The 14,989-nt window shown below is 55.0% G+C and overlaps 1 protein-coding gene across 14 annotated transcripts in view; it reads left to right on the top strand.

The window, feature by feature from the left end:
• The window catches only part of LOC144286604 (uncharacterized protein C17orf113), a 53,556-nt gene extending 38,698 nt beyond the window's left edge, over window positions 1-14,858 (top strand). For 4 of the 14 annotated variants that reach the window (XM_077853237.1, XM_077853229.1, XM_077853236.1 and 1 more), the window contains exons 3-9: window positions 5,710-5,858; window positions 7,690-7,800; window positions 9,417-9,582; window positions 11,562-11,855; window positions 12,346-12,539; window positions 12,827-12,937; window positions 13,454-14,858. In XM_077853237.1, coding sequence (XP_077709363.1) covers window positions 5,710-5,858; window positions 7,690-7,800; window positions 9,417-9,582; window positions 11,562-11,855; window positions 12,346-12,539; window positions 12,827-12,937; window positions 13,454-13,690 — 1,262 coding nt within the window. In that variant the 3' untranslated portion in view covers window positions 13,691-14,858. Of the gene's footprint in view, window positions 1-1,024; window positions 1,761-2,817; window positions 5,248-5,709; window positions 5,859-7,689; window positions 7,801-9,416; window positions 9,583-11,561; window positions 11,856-12,345; window positions 12,540-12,826; window positions 12,938-13,453 lie in introns of those variants that run through there. The other 10 variants (XM_077853226.1, XM_077853227.1, XM_077853228.1 and 7 more) reach the window with 6 other exon arrangements.
• The last annotated feature ends 131 nt before the right edge of the window (window positions 14,859-14,989 follow it).

Genomic DNA, 14,989 nt, shown 5'->3' with positions numbered 1-14,989 from the left:
GTCTCAGCGTGGCCTCTGGGGTCAAGTGGACGTAGATACTAACTCTGTCTCACCCACTTACTGCTGTGGAACCCTGGGCAAGGCACTTAAAATCTCCGAGCCTTGGTTTCCTCTTCTCCAAAATGAGAATGATACCACCCTCAGAGAGTACTTGCAAGAGTAATCTTGGTCTTCTCACGTAGTCACTGCAAAGTCCTTAGGACAAGACCTGACTCGGTTTACAGCTGACAAATGGTGGTCACTGCTGCTGTTAGTAGTAGACATTTAGGGGACAGGTTGAGGGATAATAAGGAGTTTTGGCCGTTGGCTGGACGTGGCCTTCTGGTCCTGAACGGCTCACCTGGCCTTGTGCCTGGGGTGGTAGAAGAGTGAGCAAGGTTACAGGCAACCAGCTAGCTCCTTCAGTCTGGGGCCTGGCCCCCACTTCTGGGCTTCCCTTCCCAGAACCACACCATCGGGGTGCCTATGTGTGCGTGTGAATGCACTCGTGTGTAAGTTTAGGGAAGGGAGATCCAGAGAAAACAAATGCCATTCCTTGGCCCCGTGGCTCTGAGAGCTCAGCTTTGTGCTAACTTCATTCTGATGAAATAAATGATTGTGGACTGGAGAGACTGGCCATCCCTTAAATGAGGAGTCAAGGTCTGAATTTCAGTTCTAGTTCAGTCACAGATCATTCATGAGCCCTAAGAACTGCTGTCCTGGACCTGGACTCAGTGTCCCCCACGTATAAAATGTGATTGGACAGATGATGCCAGTCTTTCCAGAGCTGAGTTCTCACATACTTCAACAATCAAAGCAAATCAGTGCCTTGTCCCTGATTGGAAGGAGACCCTCAGAGTGGGCTGGGGCCCCTAAGCCTTCCCAACTTTGGATAAAATTCTATGGCCCTTTGCATGACTCCACTCATTCCCAGTAGTCCTTCCCCATTCGGTCTAGTCCATTCGTCAGTTGGGGAGTGCTCTGCGGGCAGCATGAACCCACGGTGGGCCCCCTAACACCTCTCCCTTGTCTCTTTCATCTCCAGTCTCCCACCGGCGGCGCGGGAATAAACTTCCCCCGCTAAGTTAGATGGATGGTCCCCATTAGCCTGGCGTGCTGCTCCCCTCCTGCCTCCCCACCAGCTTCCATTGTCAAGGGAGGTGCTGCTGTGTGCAGGGGGGGCTGGGGGCCCAGAGCATTCGGGTGGGGATTGGGGGTGCCCTGCCCCTCGAGCAGGAATGGTGCCCCCAGGGAAGAAACCAGCCGGAGAGGCCTCCAACTCCAACAAGAAGTGCAAGCGCTACTTCAATGAGCACTGGAAGGAGGAGTTTCCTTGGCTGGACTTCGACTACGAGCGGAAGCTGATGTTCTGCCTTGAGTGCCGCCAGGCCCTGGTGCGGAACAAGCATGGCAAGGCCGAGAATGCCTTCACGGTGGGCACAGACAACTTCCAGCGCCACGCCCTGCTGCGCCATGTCACGTCGGGGGCCCACCGCCAGGCTCTGGCCGTCAACCGGGGCCAGCCCACTTTTGAGGGTCAGGCTGAGGGAGGAGGGGCCTACCCAGACCTGGAGACCACCCCCACCTCCAGGGGCGTCAAGGTGGAGGTGGACCCCGCCAAAGTGGCCGTGCTGACCACGGTGTACTGCATGGCCAAGGAGGACGTGCCCGACGACCGCTGCTCTGCCCTGCTTGAGCTGCAGAGGTTCAACCTGTGCCAGGCACTGCTGGGCACAGAGCATGGTGACTACTACAGCCCCAGGCGGGTGAGGGATATGCAGGTGGGTGGCAGCCAGAGGTGTGGGGGAGGGCTTGAGGAGGGAGGACATCGAGCTGGTCTGGGTGCAGTGCCAGTATGCCAGGCCCCCGGGGCAGCAGCCAAAGTACTTCATTCATACCTTCACCCAGCAGAATCTTTCACTGAGGCGTACTATGTGCCAGGCCCTGGGCTAGCTGCTGGGGGCACAGCCACAAAGAGGCCAGACCAGGCCCTGTCCTCGGAGGTATGGGGGCTTTCCCTCACTGCCTAGGCCAGAGGTGCAAGCTGGTCACCTTGGGGGCTTGACTGACCCACAGATGTATTTTGTTGGTTTTCACAGTGCTTTTGGAAAACCTAAGTTAGTTTCCAGGTTAAAAAAAACAAACAAACACAAAAACCAGAGAGATTACATATAAAAATGTGGATTTGTGACTTCTGAAAAGCTAGGTCCCTGTGCTCTCATGCCATGAAGACCAGACCCACAGCCTCTCCATTCCCTTTGGGGTATCACTGACCCTCATCAAGCCCCATACCACCTACATGGCCCCTTGGGGCATGCGAGTTGCAGCCCTGTCCAAGGTATCAGCTGTGTGAGTCCTAGGGAGTGGCATGAGGATGGGGGGAGCTAGATCTCATCCTACAGAGAGATGACAGACGGACAAACTGAGCACACAGTTGGGGCTCTATGTAACTAGGAGGGAACATGTATGTCAATTAATCCCCGAGCAGCAAAGTGGAGGGAGAGCCCCAGGATTAAGAGCTGGGGCAATGCTGTCGAAACTACACACAAAATGCTGCAGAATCTTTATAGTTCCTCAAGCATCTTTACACTCACAAGCACAGCCAGTGTAACAAAAAGTTACATTTATAATTGACTACAACCTTTTAAGGAGCTGAGAGGCAGGTAGTAGCCTGATTTCAGAGCTGAGGAAACTCAGGCTCAGAGAGGTGAAATGACTTTCCCAAGGTCACAGAGCCAGTAAGCAGCAAAGCCAGGATGGGTCTGTCTGCCCCCAAGGCCTCCCCTGCTCAGGACAAGCCTAACTTTGTCCCTCCCTTTCTCTCCCTGGCTGTCCCAGGTGGCCATTGCCAGTGTCTTGCACACAGAGGCCTGCCAGCGCCTGAAGGCATCCCCGTATGTGGGGCTGGTGTTGGATGAGACCAGGGACTGGCCTGAGTCCCACAGTCTGGCCTTGTTTGCCACTTCGGTGTCCCCCTGTGATGGCCAGCCGGCTACCACCTTCCTGGGCAGTGTGGAGCTACAGGAGGGTGAGGCCACTGCTGCCCAACTCCTGGACATCCTGCAGGCCTTCGGCGTGTCTGCTCCCAAGCTGGCCTGGCTCACCTCGAGCCTCCCCAGTGACCGCCTTGGGCATGTGAGCCCGCAACTCCGGGCTGCGTGCCCACTGCTCACCGAGTTACACTGCCTCCCTGGCCGGACAGATCCCGAGCCCCCTGCCTACCTAAGTGAATACGAAAGCGTGCTGGACGCCCTATTCCGGCTCCATGGTGGCCCCAGCTCCCACACGGTCCCGGAGCTCCGGGCGGCACTGGACCTTGCAGCTATTGACTTGGCAGGACCGCGGCCAGTGCCCTGGGCGTCCCTGCTGCCTATTGTGGAAGCAGTGGCTGAGGCTTGGCCTTGCCTGGTGCCCACACTGGAGGCCTCTGCCCCCACCTCCCCTACGGCGAGGCCACTGGCTCTCGCCCTGCGCCAGTTCACCTTCGTGGCCTTCACCTACCTGCTGCTGGACACTCTGCCCACCGTGCAGAAGCTCCCCCTTGTCCTGCAGCCAGAAGAGCCGGACTTAGCCTTGCTGCAGCCCCTGGTGATGGCAGCGGCGGCCTCCCTCCAAGCACAACGCAGCTCGGGTGGGGCGCGCCTCCAGGGCTTCCTGCAGGAGTTGGCTTCCTCCTGCCCCGACTCTGGCGGTGGGCGCTGCACCTACCGCGGCGTGGAGCTGCTCGGCTACTCTGAGGCCGCCGTGCGGGGCTTGGAGCGGCTGCGGGGGGCCTTCCTGGACTCCATGCGGAGGGGACTGTGGGACTCCTACCCCGGGCCCTCGCTGGACGCCGTGACCGCCTTCGCGGCGATCTTCGACCCGCGCGGCTACCCGCAGGCACCCGAGGAGCTGGGCGCGCACGGCGAGGGGGCGCTGCGGGTGCTGCTGCGCACCTTCGCTCCCGCCGTGGTGCGCCAGCGGGCGCTGGGCGACTTCGCGCTCTTCAAGCGCGTGGTGCGCAGCCTGGGGCGGCTGGGCCCGCGCGCCCTGTGCGCCAAGCTAGCGTGCGCGCGCTCCGAGCTGCACGAGCTCTTCCCGGACTTCGCCGCCCTCGCCGCGCTGGCCTTGGCGCTGCCCGCGGGCGCCGGCCTCCTGGACAAGGTGGGCCGCAGCCGCGAGCTGCGCTGGTGGGGGCCGAACGGGGCCGGGGAAGGCCGGGGCGGCCCGGCGGTGAAGATCGCCGTGGATGGGCCGCCGCTGCACGAGTTTGACTTTGCGCTGGCCGTGGAGTTCTTGGAGAGCGGGTGGGCGGAGGGGCTCCTGGGGTCGCAGCTCACGTGAGGGCGGCCGCCTTCCCTCCGCCCCGCCAGCCCGGCGCCCTGGGCCCTCCAGGGACCAAGGCGGATTTGGCCCAGATGACCGCCTGACTGTGGCCTCCCACCCCCCTGGCGGGTGCTTCCTCCGCTCCACGCTGAGCCTGGGCAGCGAGCTGGCAGAGATGCTAGATTTGGGGGCACCCTCCACATCGCTCCTGCCCTTGCCAGAGTTTGGTGAGGAATAGCTCACCTTTTCCCCTCTGGATCCAGCCCAGGTTGGGGTCCTAGAAAAGCTGAGGAGGCTTGGTTGGAGGGAGAGAGGAAGACTGGGTCTCAGGGATTGAGGGATTGAGGGAAAGGAGAATGGGTTCTTGGCTCTTAGCTCCCCTCCTGGCAGCATATCTTCTCAGACAAAACTGGAGAGCAGATGACTTTCCTTGGTTTTGACACACAGCATGGCACCTTCTCTGTGCACTGGCTACCAGTTCAAGGGAGGTAGTGGTGCCCTCCCTCCCCTACCCACTGATAGGTAGGCTGCCTGAGGTTCTTCTGCATATGGCTGTGTATATAGACATATACCTCTGTAAGTGTAAAATAAACCTATCTTGAAAATTGTTAACACAAAATCTAAAAGGACTTCTTACGGTTTTGCAATGAGAAGGTCCAGGAAAGTCCCAATGGACTGGATTTATTTCTAATTCTTTTCTTCCTCAAAGTCTGGCTGCGCCCAAAGTTCCTAGCCGTCCCCTGCCCTTGCCTCAGACCTTTAAGACCAAAGACTGTAAAACCACAAGGCTGGACCGGCCGACTCTGAGGACCAGCCTCCAGCCTGGCCCAGGGGTTGGAGGGCTTTCTGCCTCCTGGGAGGAGTCGGGCCTCAACAGAGCTAGGGGAACACATCCCTTCAGATTCCAATGGGTTTGCCATTCTCTCTGTCAGCCTTGCTGTACATGATGTGGGGATCAGGAGGGGGGGGGCAGTCAGTGAGAGGGGAGGGGGGCTGGCCTTTCCCCAGGCCTCCTGGGTTTGGGTTTGACTTGCAATAAATGGAAACCCGGTGCATCACACAGTCTCCATGGTGGTGTGTGTGTGTCAGGACTCCTCTGTCCCCTCCCTTGGCCTGACTCTCCGTTAGGGTTCATTGGGGCCCTCAGGCTGCCTCCGGAGGGGATGCGAGGGGAGTCCTTCGGGACTGGGAACTGAGAATGATGTTCTCCCTGATTCTGCTCCCCCAGTTGAGGCGAGAAGAGGCACAGAAGTGGGCTGGGAGTGCCCCTGGGGCTTAGCCAGTGCTACTCTGTGAGGAGGGAGACAAGAGTTTCTGCCCTGGCCCCATGCCCAAGAAGCCCATCAGCCTCTTTTCCTGGCCATGGAGGCCAATGCGAGCCCTGTGGCTCCCCCATTTCAGACCCTGCCCTTCTTCCTCCTGCAGCAGGCCCGGCCTCCAGCGCCCCCAGCCCCCTGCTGGCCTCCCTGCCCCTGCCTGCCAGGCCTCTGCAGCCCCCGCTGGACTTCAAGCACTTGCTCGCCCTCCACTTGAATGGCGCCACCCCGCTCAGTCTCACCCCCAACTTCAGCACGGTATGGGGGGCTGGTGGGTGGGGGGCTTGCAGCCAAGCCTGGGGGTGGGCAGGGAAGGTGGGTGCAGCTGGGCTGGCTCTCAGAAGCTGGGTATCCAGAGGAGCAACATCCCCAAGAGTGACTAGGCACTCCCCAGACAGGGGCCCCCGGGCCGGCTTTCCCTTAGGCCAAGGAATGGGGATGGTGTCACCCCCACCCCAATAACAACTGCTGGGCCTGGAGCCTGGAGGTTACCCTTGAGTGTTTGCATAGGGACATTTATGGGTGATCTGTGCGTGTCTGTGTGCATTTGGGGTGTGCCCTTCAGTTTTAGTTTATGTCTGTAAGGGTCTTTGTGTGTTACTTGTGGATGTGTGTGTTTATAAACAAATTCTTTGTGCCTTGGTAATTGTATGTAGTTAATGTATGTACCTGTGTCTCTGAGAGATTTCTTTTGTGTCTTTGTGTCAAGTCTGTACGTATTTGGTGTGTGTCTTACCTGTGTGTGTGTGTGTGTGTGTGTGTGTGTGTGTGGTTTGGGAGATTGTGAATTTGTCTGTGGAAATGTGCCATTTGTACGCGTATGGGTGTGTATCTTTCTGCATGGCTCTGTGATTGTAACTGCCATGGACTCTGAGTCTCTGTATTTCCACATGTGCATCTGTGTGAATGACAAGTGTAGGGAGCATGAATTTTACTTCGCTACATGAGCTAGAAGATGTACCCCCCTTTCTTTAATTCTGAAACATCAGGTGTAATCATCAAGGAGCCCTACTCCAACCTGACAAGATGGTGGGAAATTCAGTCACAGTAGCCCTTAAGAGTCCCATTCTTTCCAATCTCCGGGTCACCCAAAGGTCTGCAGGAGCTTGAGAGCCATGTGGGGAGGCTCTCCTGTTCTTTGGTCCCTTCTATCACTCGCTGACACACCATGCCCACAGCCCCTTGGAAGCTAGTATGGCTTTGGTTGCCTGCATCGTGGGGCATCCTGTAGACTATTCTGGCCTGGTGAGGTTGAGATGAGGGTTAGAACCTCTTTCTGTGCTCAAGGAAGTTTCTGAAACCATGCTTTCCTCTCAAAGCCTCTGTTCTCTCAGGAAGGTTTGGAGAGTTCCTCTTGATAGGCAAACCCAGACAACTTCTGCTTTTAGACCAGTAAGCAGCCTCTGAGAAAAGGGAACATAAAGGCTTAGTTTGATAGAAGGGAAAAAAGAAAAGTTAAAATAAGGAAAAGGAAAAAAACACATAAATTAATATTCCAAAGAAATAATCCTACAATGGAGGGAACCCAGTGGCCTCCATGTGTTGCCACCTGCCCCTTCCTGGCCCCATTCCTGCCCTGGCCATGCTCTCACTCACCCTCTCAGGCCCTGTGACAGTGGCAGAGATGATAAGATAAGCCGTCTCTCCTCTAGCCCCCGGGGCCCAGCACAAGGCTGGGTTATGGAAGAGGATTTCCAACATAGACTCTTTGTCCCCTCCCTACTTCTCCCTGCCCCCAGCTCTGTCCCAATAGTTATGATTCTTGTGAACGAGGGGATAAAAAACAACCCAGAGACCAGAGGGGCAGCAAGAGATACCAAGGTGATCATCAGGACATGGTTCTATTTCTCATGATCATGGAGGTGACCCTGGCCATCCCCCTGCCTCCAGGCAGAAGCCCAGGCAAACAGAGAAAGTCAGCCAGGAAGAGACTGTTCGTTTTGTGGGTCTTCTATCCACAAGGATGGGGAAGTTCTTCCTGTGTCCTGATGCCTGCCCTCCTCGATAGTCTTTAGTTTTTGGCATTGTGTATTGCCTCCACTTCCAGAGCCGACCCCAGAGTTATTGTGCCCTCCCACCCCCTTCACAGATGGACCCGATCCAGAAAGCTGTCATCAGCCACACGTTTGGGGTCCCTTCCCCTCTGAAGAAGAAGCTCTTCATTTCCTGTAACATCTGTCACCTGAGGTTCAACTCAGCGGTGAGAGGGAGTAGTGGAAACAGGCTGGGGAGGGGGCTGGGCAGGAAGAGGGCTGGACACTGGCTCTTGGGGTCTTTCCTAAAGGAATAGGACTGGCAGAGGGACTGGGCTCTGTATTTCCTATCTCTGGGTGCAGAAGGGGCGCTCCCAGTCCTTTACCCATTCTGCCCTCTCTCTTTTTTTTTTTTTTTTTTCCTGCCCTCTCTTCTCTCCAAATTCTTCTGCCTCATCTCTAGTGGCCCTGGGGACTCCGTTTCCCTCCCTTCTGCTTCTCTCCTGTGTTCTGGATCCTTCTGCCAGAGAGAAGACTGCCCTTCCCTGCTCTGGGTCCCAGGGGCCTGGTTTGGAGCTGAGTTCTTAAAGCATCTGAGAGCTAATGTGTTGAATATGTTCATGCCCATCACCTTAATTAGTTTTCACGATACTTTGTGAGATGGAAAGAGGTGCTACTATTATCCCCACTTTTCTTATGAGGAAACAGCCTCAGAGAGGTTAAGTGACTTGTCTGAGGCCAAACAGCTGGTGAGTAGCCGAGCTGGGGTTTGAACCCAGGCCTGGCTGACCCCACGGTCAGCCTACTGATCTTTATACCACAACCTATCCCTACATAGTGGAGAAGCTTCATTCTGGCCTCCCAGGGAAGATTTACCTTCTGTATGAACAACTCTGGGGCTTGGTGAAAGGGTCTAGGGAGGGGGCACAGGGACCTGTCTTTCCTATACTTGGGAGGAACAAGCAGTGACCCCTGGTTGAAGCAGGGAGGGCACTAAAAGGCCAGACTCAGGGGTTCCCTCCAGGTTTTTAGGTTATATGAGCCTTGCAAGAGATGGACAGGACTTTACTTGGAGGGAGGGGCCGTGTCTTCTCCATGCTGGGCCCCTGGCACAGAACCTGGCAAAGAGCAAATGCTCAAAAACCATTTGCTGAAAAAAATGAACAAAGGGATAAATGTTCTGGGGTGCACATCCCCCAAGTGTGAGGACTGCTCTATTCTTTCCATTTGTGCATTTATGAACTTGTAAACTCACATTCGTAGAGCACCTGCTCTATGTACTAGGCCCTTGTCATTTGTGTTCTATTTATCTTATTTATTTATTTATTTATTTATTTATTTATTTATTTATTTTCTTAAAGATTTTATTTATTTATTTGAGAGATCAAGGGCAGGGGCAGAGGGAGAAAGAAGCTCAAGCGGACTCCTGGCTGCATGTGGAGCCCACCTTGGGGCTTAAACTTATGATCCCAAGATCAAGACCTGAGCCAAAATTGAGTCAGCCACTTAACCAACTGATTCACCCAGGCGCTCTTCATGTTCTTTTTAATTCTTACAACCCTGTGAGGTCACTATTGCCACAAAGTTTACGAGTCAGCAAACTGAGGTTCAGAGAGGTGAGGCAACTAGCCCAGAGACACACAGCTAATAAGTGGCTGAGACAGAATTGGAAGACAGAGGCTGCTTGCCTGGGGGCTCATGTATGAGAATGAGTTCTATAAACCCTAGGGTCACACAGAAGCTGTGATGACAAGGATTCACCTCTTGTCTGGCTGGAGCCCCTCACGGAGGGGACATGCAGATTCAACAAATAAATGGTGACTCCAAGCCCTCCCCTCCTCAGAATCAAGCCGAAGCACATTACAAAGGCCACAAACATGCCAGAAAACTCAAGGCTGTTGAAGCTGCCAAGAGCAAACAGAGGCCACAAACCCTGGCCCGGGATGGGGTGCTGGTGTCCCCAACCCCGACTCCAGCCAGTGGATCCCCTGGAGAGCCGCAGAGCAAAGGTCAGTCCTGAACTCTTCACCACTCCTCCCCACTCCCCAGTCCGAATCTGTTTTTTGGTGAGGGTTTGGGAGCTTTCTGCTTTTTATTTTTGCTTGTGTTGGGATAACCCATACATACAGAAAAAGGCACAGATCTTAAGTGTTGAGCTCAATAAACTTTCCCAGTCTGAAAATACTGAGATCAAGAAACCAGACACAAGCATCCAGAAGCCCTCCCAGGGCCTCCTCCTAGTCACTACCTTGTTGTATTAGCTTCCCAGGGCTACTATAGTGATTGACCACACTGGGTGGCTGAAAACAAGAGACATTTGCTTTTTCATAGTTCTGGAGATGAGAAGCTTGAAGTCAGGGGTGACTGGGGTTGATTCCTTTGTGGGGGCTCAGAGGAAAATCTGTCCCATGCCTCTCTTCTAGCTTCTGGTGGTTGCTGGCCATCCTTGGTGTTCCTTGGCTTATAGATGCATTCCCCCCAATCTCTGCCTCTGTCTTCACATCACATTCTCCCCATGTCTCGGTGTCTCCACATGGTCTTGTTTTGTTTTATTTAAGTTGTTAGTTAATATGTAGTATATTATTAATTTGGGGGTAGAATTTAGTGGTTCATCAGTTGCATATAATTAATACCCAGTGCTCATTATATCAAATGCCCTCCTCAATGCCCATCACCAAGTTACCTCACCAGCAACCTCCCTCCCCTCCAGCAATTCTGTTTGTTTCCTAGAGTTAAGACTCTCTTGTGGTCTGTCTCCTTCTCTGTTTTTATCCTATTTTATTTCCACATGGTCTTCTTATAAGGACACCAGTCATTGGATTAGGGCTCACCCCCGGTCCACTATGATTTCATCTTAACTACTTAATATCTGCAAAGACCGTGGTTCCAAATAAGATCACACTCTGAGGTTTCAGGCAGATGTGAATTTTGGGGTGACACTATTTATTTTTTTTTTGGGGGGGGTGACACTATTTAACAACCAACACCCCTCTCCAGGGGATCTTGACTTTTCTGCCATCGATCAGTTGCCCCTGGTTTTGATGACTCCTGAGTATGGAGGTTTTGTGTCTGGCTTCTGTATTGTTCCGTGTAGCTGTAGTTTGTCTTTTTCATTGCTGAGTAGAGCTCTCTCTCTCTCTCTCTTTTTTTTTTTTTTTTTGAGTGAGTAGAGCTCTCTTAAGAGACCATACACTCTTTTTAAAAATATACTCTCCTTTTATGGACATTTGGATAGTTTCCAGTTTTGTCTTTTTTTTTTTAATATTTTATTTATTTAAGAGAGAGCATAAGCCAGGTGGGGAGGAGCAGAGGGAGAGGGAGAAGCAGTCTTCCCACTAAGCGTGGAGCAGGACACGGGGCTCCATGCCAGGACCCTGAGATCAAGACCTGAGCCAAAGGCAGCCCTGGTGGGTGGCCCAGCGGTTTGGCGACGTGTTCAGCCCAGGGTGTGATCCTGGAGATCCAAGATCAAGTTCCACTTCGGGCTCCCTGCATGGAGCCTGCTTCTCCCTCTGCCTGTGTCTCTGCCTCTCTCTCTTTCTGTGTCACTCATGAATATGAATAAATAAAATCTTAAAAAAAAAAAGAAAAGACCTGAGCCGAAAAGGCAGATGCTCAGCCGACTGAGGCACCCAGGCACCCTGGAAAGTTTCCAGTTTTATGCTATTATGAATATCGCTCTATGAATATTTCAGTGCATATTTTTGGTGACTTCCGCTTAATTAACAGTTAGCTAACAATTCTGTAAAGTATTGGCTATGAGGGCTTTCTGAGACCCCTCTGTCCAACTTTATATGTTCAGATGGGGAAGTTGAGGCTTAGAGGCCCAGGTCTACCCAGTGAGTTGGTGGAAGACTGGGGTCTGGAATTCATGCTGGCCATCCCTACATCAGGGACACCTCCACTCTGCCATGCCACCCCCAGTAATACCACTACTTAAAATCATGGTCTCAAGATGATTCTTACTTGATGCCTTCCATCTCCCCAGCAGTTCCTGCAGCCCCTCCTCCTGGCCCCCAACTCCAGCCAACGCTGACTCCGGACCCCACACCCAGGGAGCCGGCCCACTCAGACCTCTTGGATCCTGCCTCCTCTTCCTCTTCTTCCTCCTGCCCACCCTGCTCCCCGGAGCCTGGGAGAGAGGCACCAGGGCCTGAGCCAGCAGCGGCTGCTGTGGGAAGTGGTGTGAGTGGGGAGGGCAGGGGCGAGAAGGGGCGCCTCTACTGTCCCACGTGCAAGGTGACCGTGAACTCTGCCTCTCAGCTTCAGGCTCACAACACAGGTCAGTGTGCTGGAGTCTAGGGGAGGAGAGGAGCAGGCCAACTGCTCTCGCCAGCTGCAGGCAGGCTGGAGTTTCTGGGCACTTTGCTTAAGGGCTTGGTGACACAGACATTGTGTTCAGCAGTGATTGGGTGGGCATTCTGGGTCCTCCAGCTAATGCTTGAGGTAGGAGAATTAAGAAGAGAAGTCTGGGGCAGCAGGAGCTGAAGGGTCACTGGGAGAAGGCGGGAAGCAACTCCTCCATCTGTCCTTAGGTTGGATCCAGGAGAAGGCATGAGAAGAGGGTGGGAGGAGGCTGGCCAGAAGTGACAGTAGCTGGGAGGACCTTGCAGAGGTGGGGAAGAGAACGCTCAGGTGGCCGGAAGGGAGAGCAGGTGCAGAGCAGCCTGGAGGCTCAGCGGGGCAGCCAGACTGATCTAGTTCGGAGGGGGTCTCCATGGCTCTTGGAGCCCCTCTTCAGTGCTGATGGGCTGTCATCTCTCCTCCCTCAGGAGCCAAGCACCGGTGGATGGTGGAAGGTCAGCGAGGTGTTCCCCGAAGGGGCCGGGGCCGCCCAGTGCCCCGAGGAGCTGGACACAAGGCCAAGAGAGTGTCAGGGGGCCAGGGGGGCCGACAGGGGCCCAGCGCCCCTTTTCACTGTGCTCTGTGTCAGCTCCAGGTCAATTCAGAGACCCAACTCAAGCAGGTGGGAGAAATGAGGCCTGGGACTGGGGCTGGAGCAGGGCTGAGGGGGTGGGACTGGTGTTGGATGCCAGGGGGGAGCAAGCAGAGGAGGCGGCGGAAGGCTGGAGGGACAGTGGGCTCCTAGAGGGCAAAGGCTAAGATTTACCTCCCCTTCCAAAGGTGACACCTCGTAAATGTGCATCTAACATGTGACTCATGGGTGGAGGATGGGTTAGCCAGTCTAGGATAGTAGTTTGGGGATCCTTGGGGTTCCTCATCCTGTTGCCAGTCTGTCTATCTGTCCATTAGCACCTGAGCAGCAGGAGGCACAAAGACCGCCTGGCTGGGAAGCCCCCCAAGCCCTCCAGCCAGCACAGCAAGCTGCAGAAGCATGCAGCGCTGGCTGTGAGTATCCTCAAGGTATCTGTCTCCAGGCAATAGGGCTGGGCCCCTGGGTCAGGAGGGGAGAGGGTGGGCCAGAAGGGCATGCTGGGGAGACTGAGGGGGGAAGGGGGGTGGGACAGGAAGGCAGGAAGGCAGCCACTCCCTCCCCCAAGGCTGCCTGGGCCCAGGAAGAGCTGGGGGGGTGGGGTGGGGGTTGGCCATCTTGGGATCTGCCCAGAGGAATTTCCGGGGTGGGGGTGGGGGGGGGTGGGCTGAGATAGTAATCTCAAGGTCAAGAGCAAGGGGTGGGCGTGCATCCCTTAGAGACCATCTCTGCCCCCCACTCCCCATAGCCTCCTTCCTCTGGGCAGGAAGACAGGTGGTGGAGAAAGCCCTTTGGAATGAGTGTTTGGGGGTGGGAAGGGAGGATTTAGGTTTGGAACCCTAAAAGGCACGTCTTTCCTGCAGCAGAAAGCCCAAGGATGGAGCCCTGGGAGGGATAGGATTTTTCCTGGGTCAGACCATGTCCATTCCTCTTTCTCCTCTCTACAGTCGAAACTGGCCTTGCAGAAGCAACTCACCAAGACGCTAGCAGCCCGCTTCCTGCCCAGCCCGATCCCTGCTGCGGCCGCAGCCATCTGTGCCCTGCCAGGGCCCCTGGCCCTCCGGCCTGCCCCCACAGCAGCCACCACACTCTTCCCAGCTCCCATCCTGGGCCCGGCTCTGTTCCGTACCCCAGCAGGAGCCGTCCGCCCTGCCACAGGGCCCATCGTCTTTGCCCCCTACTAGGCTTCTGAGGAGGCCAGGACTCATTTCCCAGCAGTCACGGTCCTGGCTCTACTTCCCCAGATGCCTCAGTTTCCTCCATCCCCCAAGAGACTGCCTTGTACAGCTTAGGACTTCCTGCCCAATCTAGGAAGAGCTAGGCTAGTTTCAAGGGCACCTGCCCTTTACACAGTCTGGACTAGGGATTCCACTACTACCCTCCTGGCCCAAGGACCTTCTATCCCCACCCTTCTCAGGCTAGTGCTGGGCTCCCCTGCATTGCCCAGACTGATTTATGGGGAACAAACTGAGAAATCCCAGAGATCTATGCAAAACCCTAACCCCAGCCCCATGGTGCTCTCATTTCCCCATCTTGAGACTTATACTCCCATGGCCAGAGGCCCTAGGAATATTACCTTTGAGCCTGGGGACAAGTCTGTGGAGGCCCTCCCCATTCAATGGATTCTCTGGAGAATCACTGGAGGTGGCAGATGGGGTCTCAAGCTGGAGAGGGTTCAAGGCTATTTGGACAAGGTGACCCCAGGGGAGTAGAAGACCGTGGAGGAGAAAGGGAGCAGTGTTAAGTGGGGGCAAAGGCAAGGTGGGGCTGGGGCTGAAAGCTTTTTGGGTTCCTCTGCTGACAAGATGGGGTAGGAGAGAGGTAGGTGGGGTGATTTCTCTGGCTGGGCCCAGTTTTAACAGGGGTGATCAACCCCACACAAGCTCTCTCAGCCTTTCATTGATTCCTGGTGAACCCCAGGTGGGTGGGGGGCGCACTAGGTCTCCCTCAGACTCTGGACACAGCTAACACCAACCCTCCTGCCAGGCCTCCCAAACAAAGAGCTTTCCCTCCAGCTCCTCACCCCAAACTGGTCCCTAACACTAAATCCAGCTTTGCCTCCTTGCAAGCAGCACCCAGCTCCCTCACTGTGAAGCTGAGTGTTGGGATCCAGGCTGACATACTCTCAAGACCCATTTTCATGCTGTCAAAGTTAACATTACAACCTCCATCCCACCCCCCAGCACTGCTCCTTCACCCCACAATATGGGACTTTGCCAGTATCCACCTGTATCTTTTCTTTTTTTAGAGATTTCCAAGGGAGGACAAGAAGGGGGGAGGGGAGGGAAACTTTTTGATAACAGTTGTGGTTTTATTTGTGTCCAACGCATCAATAAATGAGTTCAAGCCCGAGCCTGTCTATGCCCTATTTTGACTCGCCCAGCCCTGGGCTGCCTGCCCTGCTCACCTCTCCCATCTTGGGGAGAAGGGGCGGGTACTAGAGGTCACCTGGCTCTAGTGTCTCATCTACGCTGGGTGTGCAC

The sequence above is a fragment of the Canis aureus genome, chromosome 16 (genome assembly GCF_053574225.1).
Source record: "Canis aureus isolate CA01 chromosome 16, VMU_Caureus_v.1.0, whole genome shotgun sequence".
NCBI lineage: Eukaryota > Metazoa > Chordata > Mammalia > Carnivora > Canidae > Canis > Canis aureus.
This window is presented reverse-complemented; position numbering and strand designations above follow the sequence as displayed.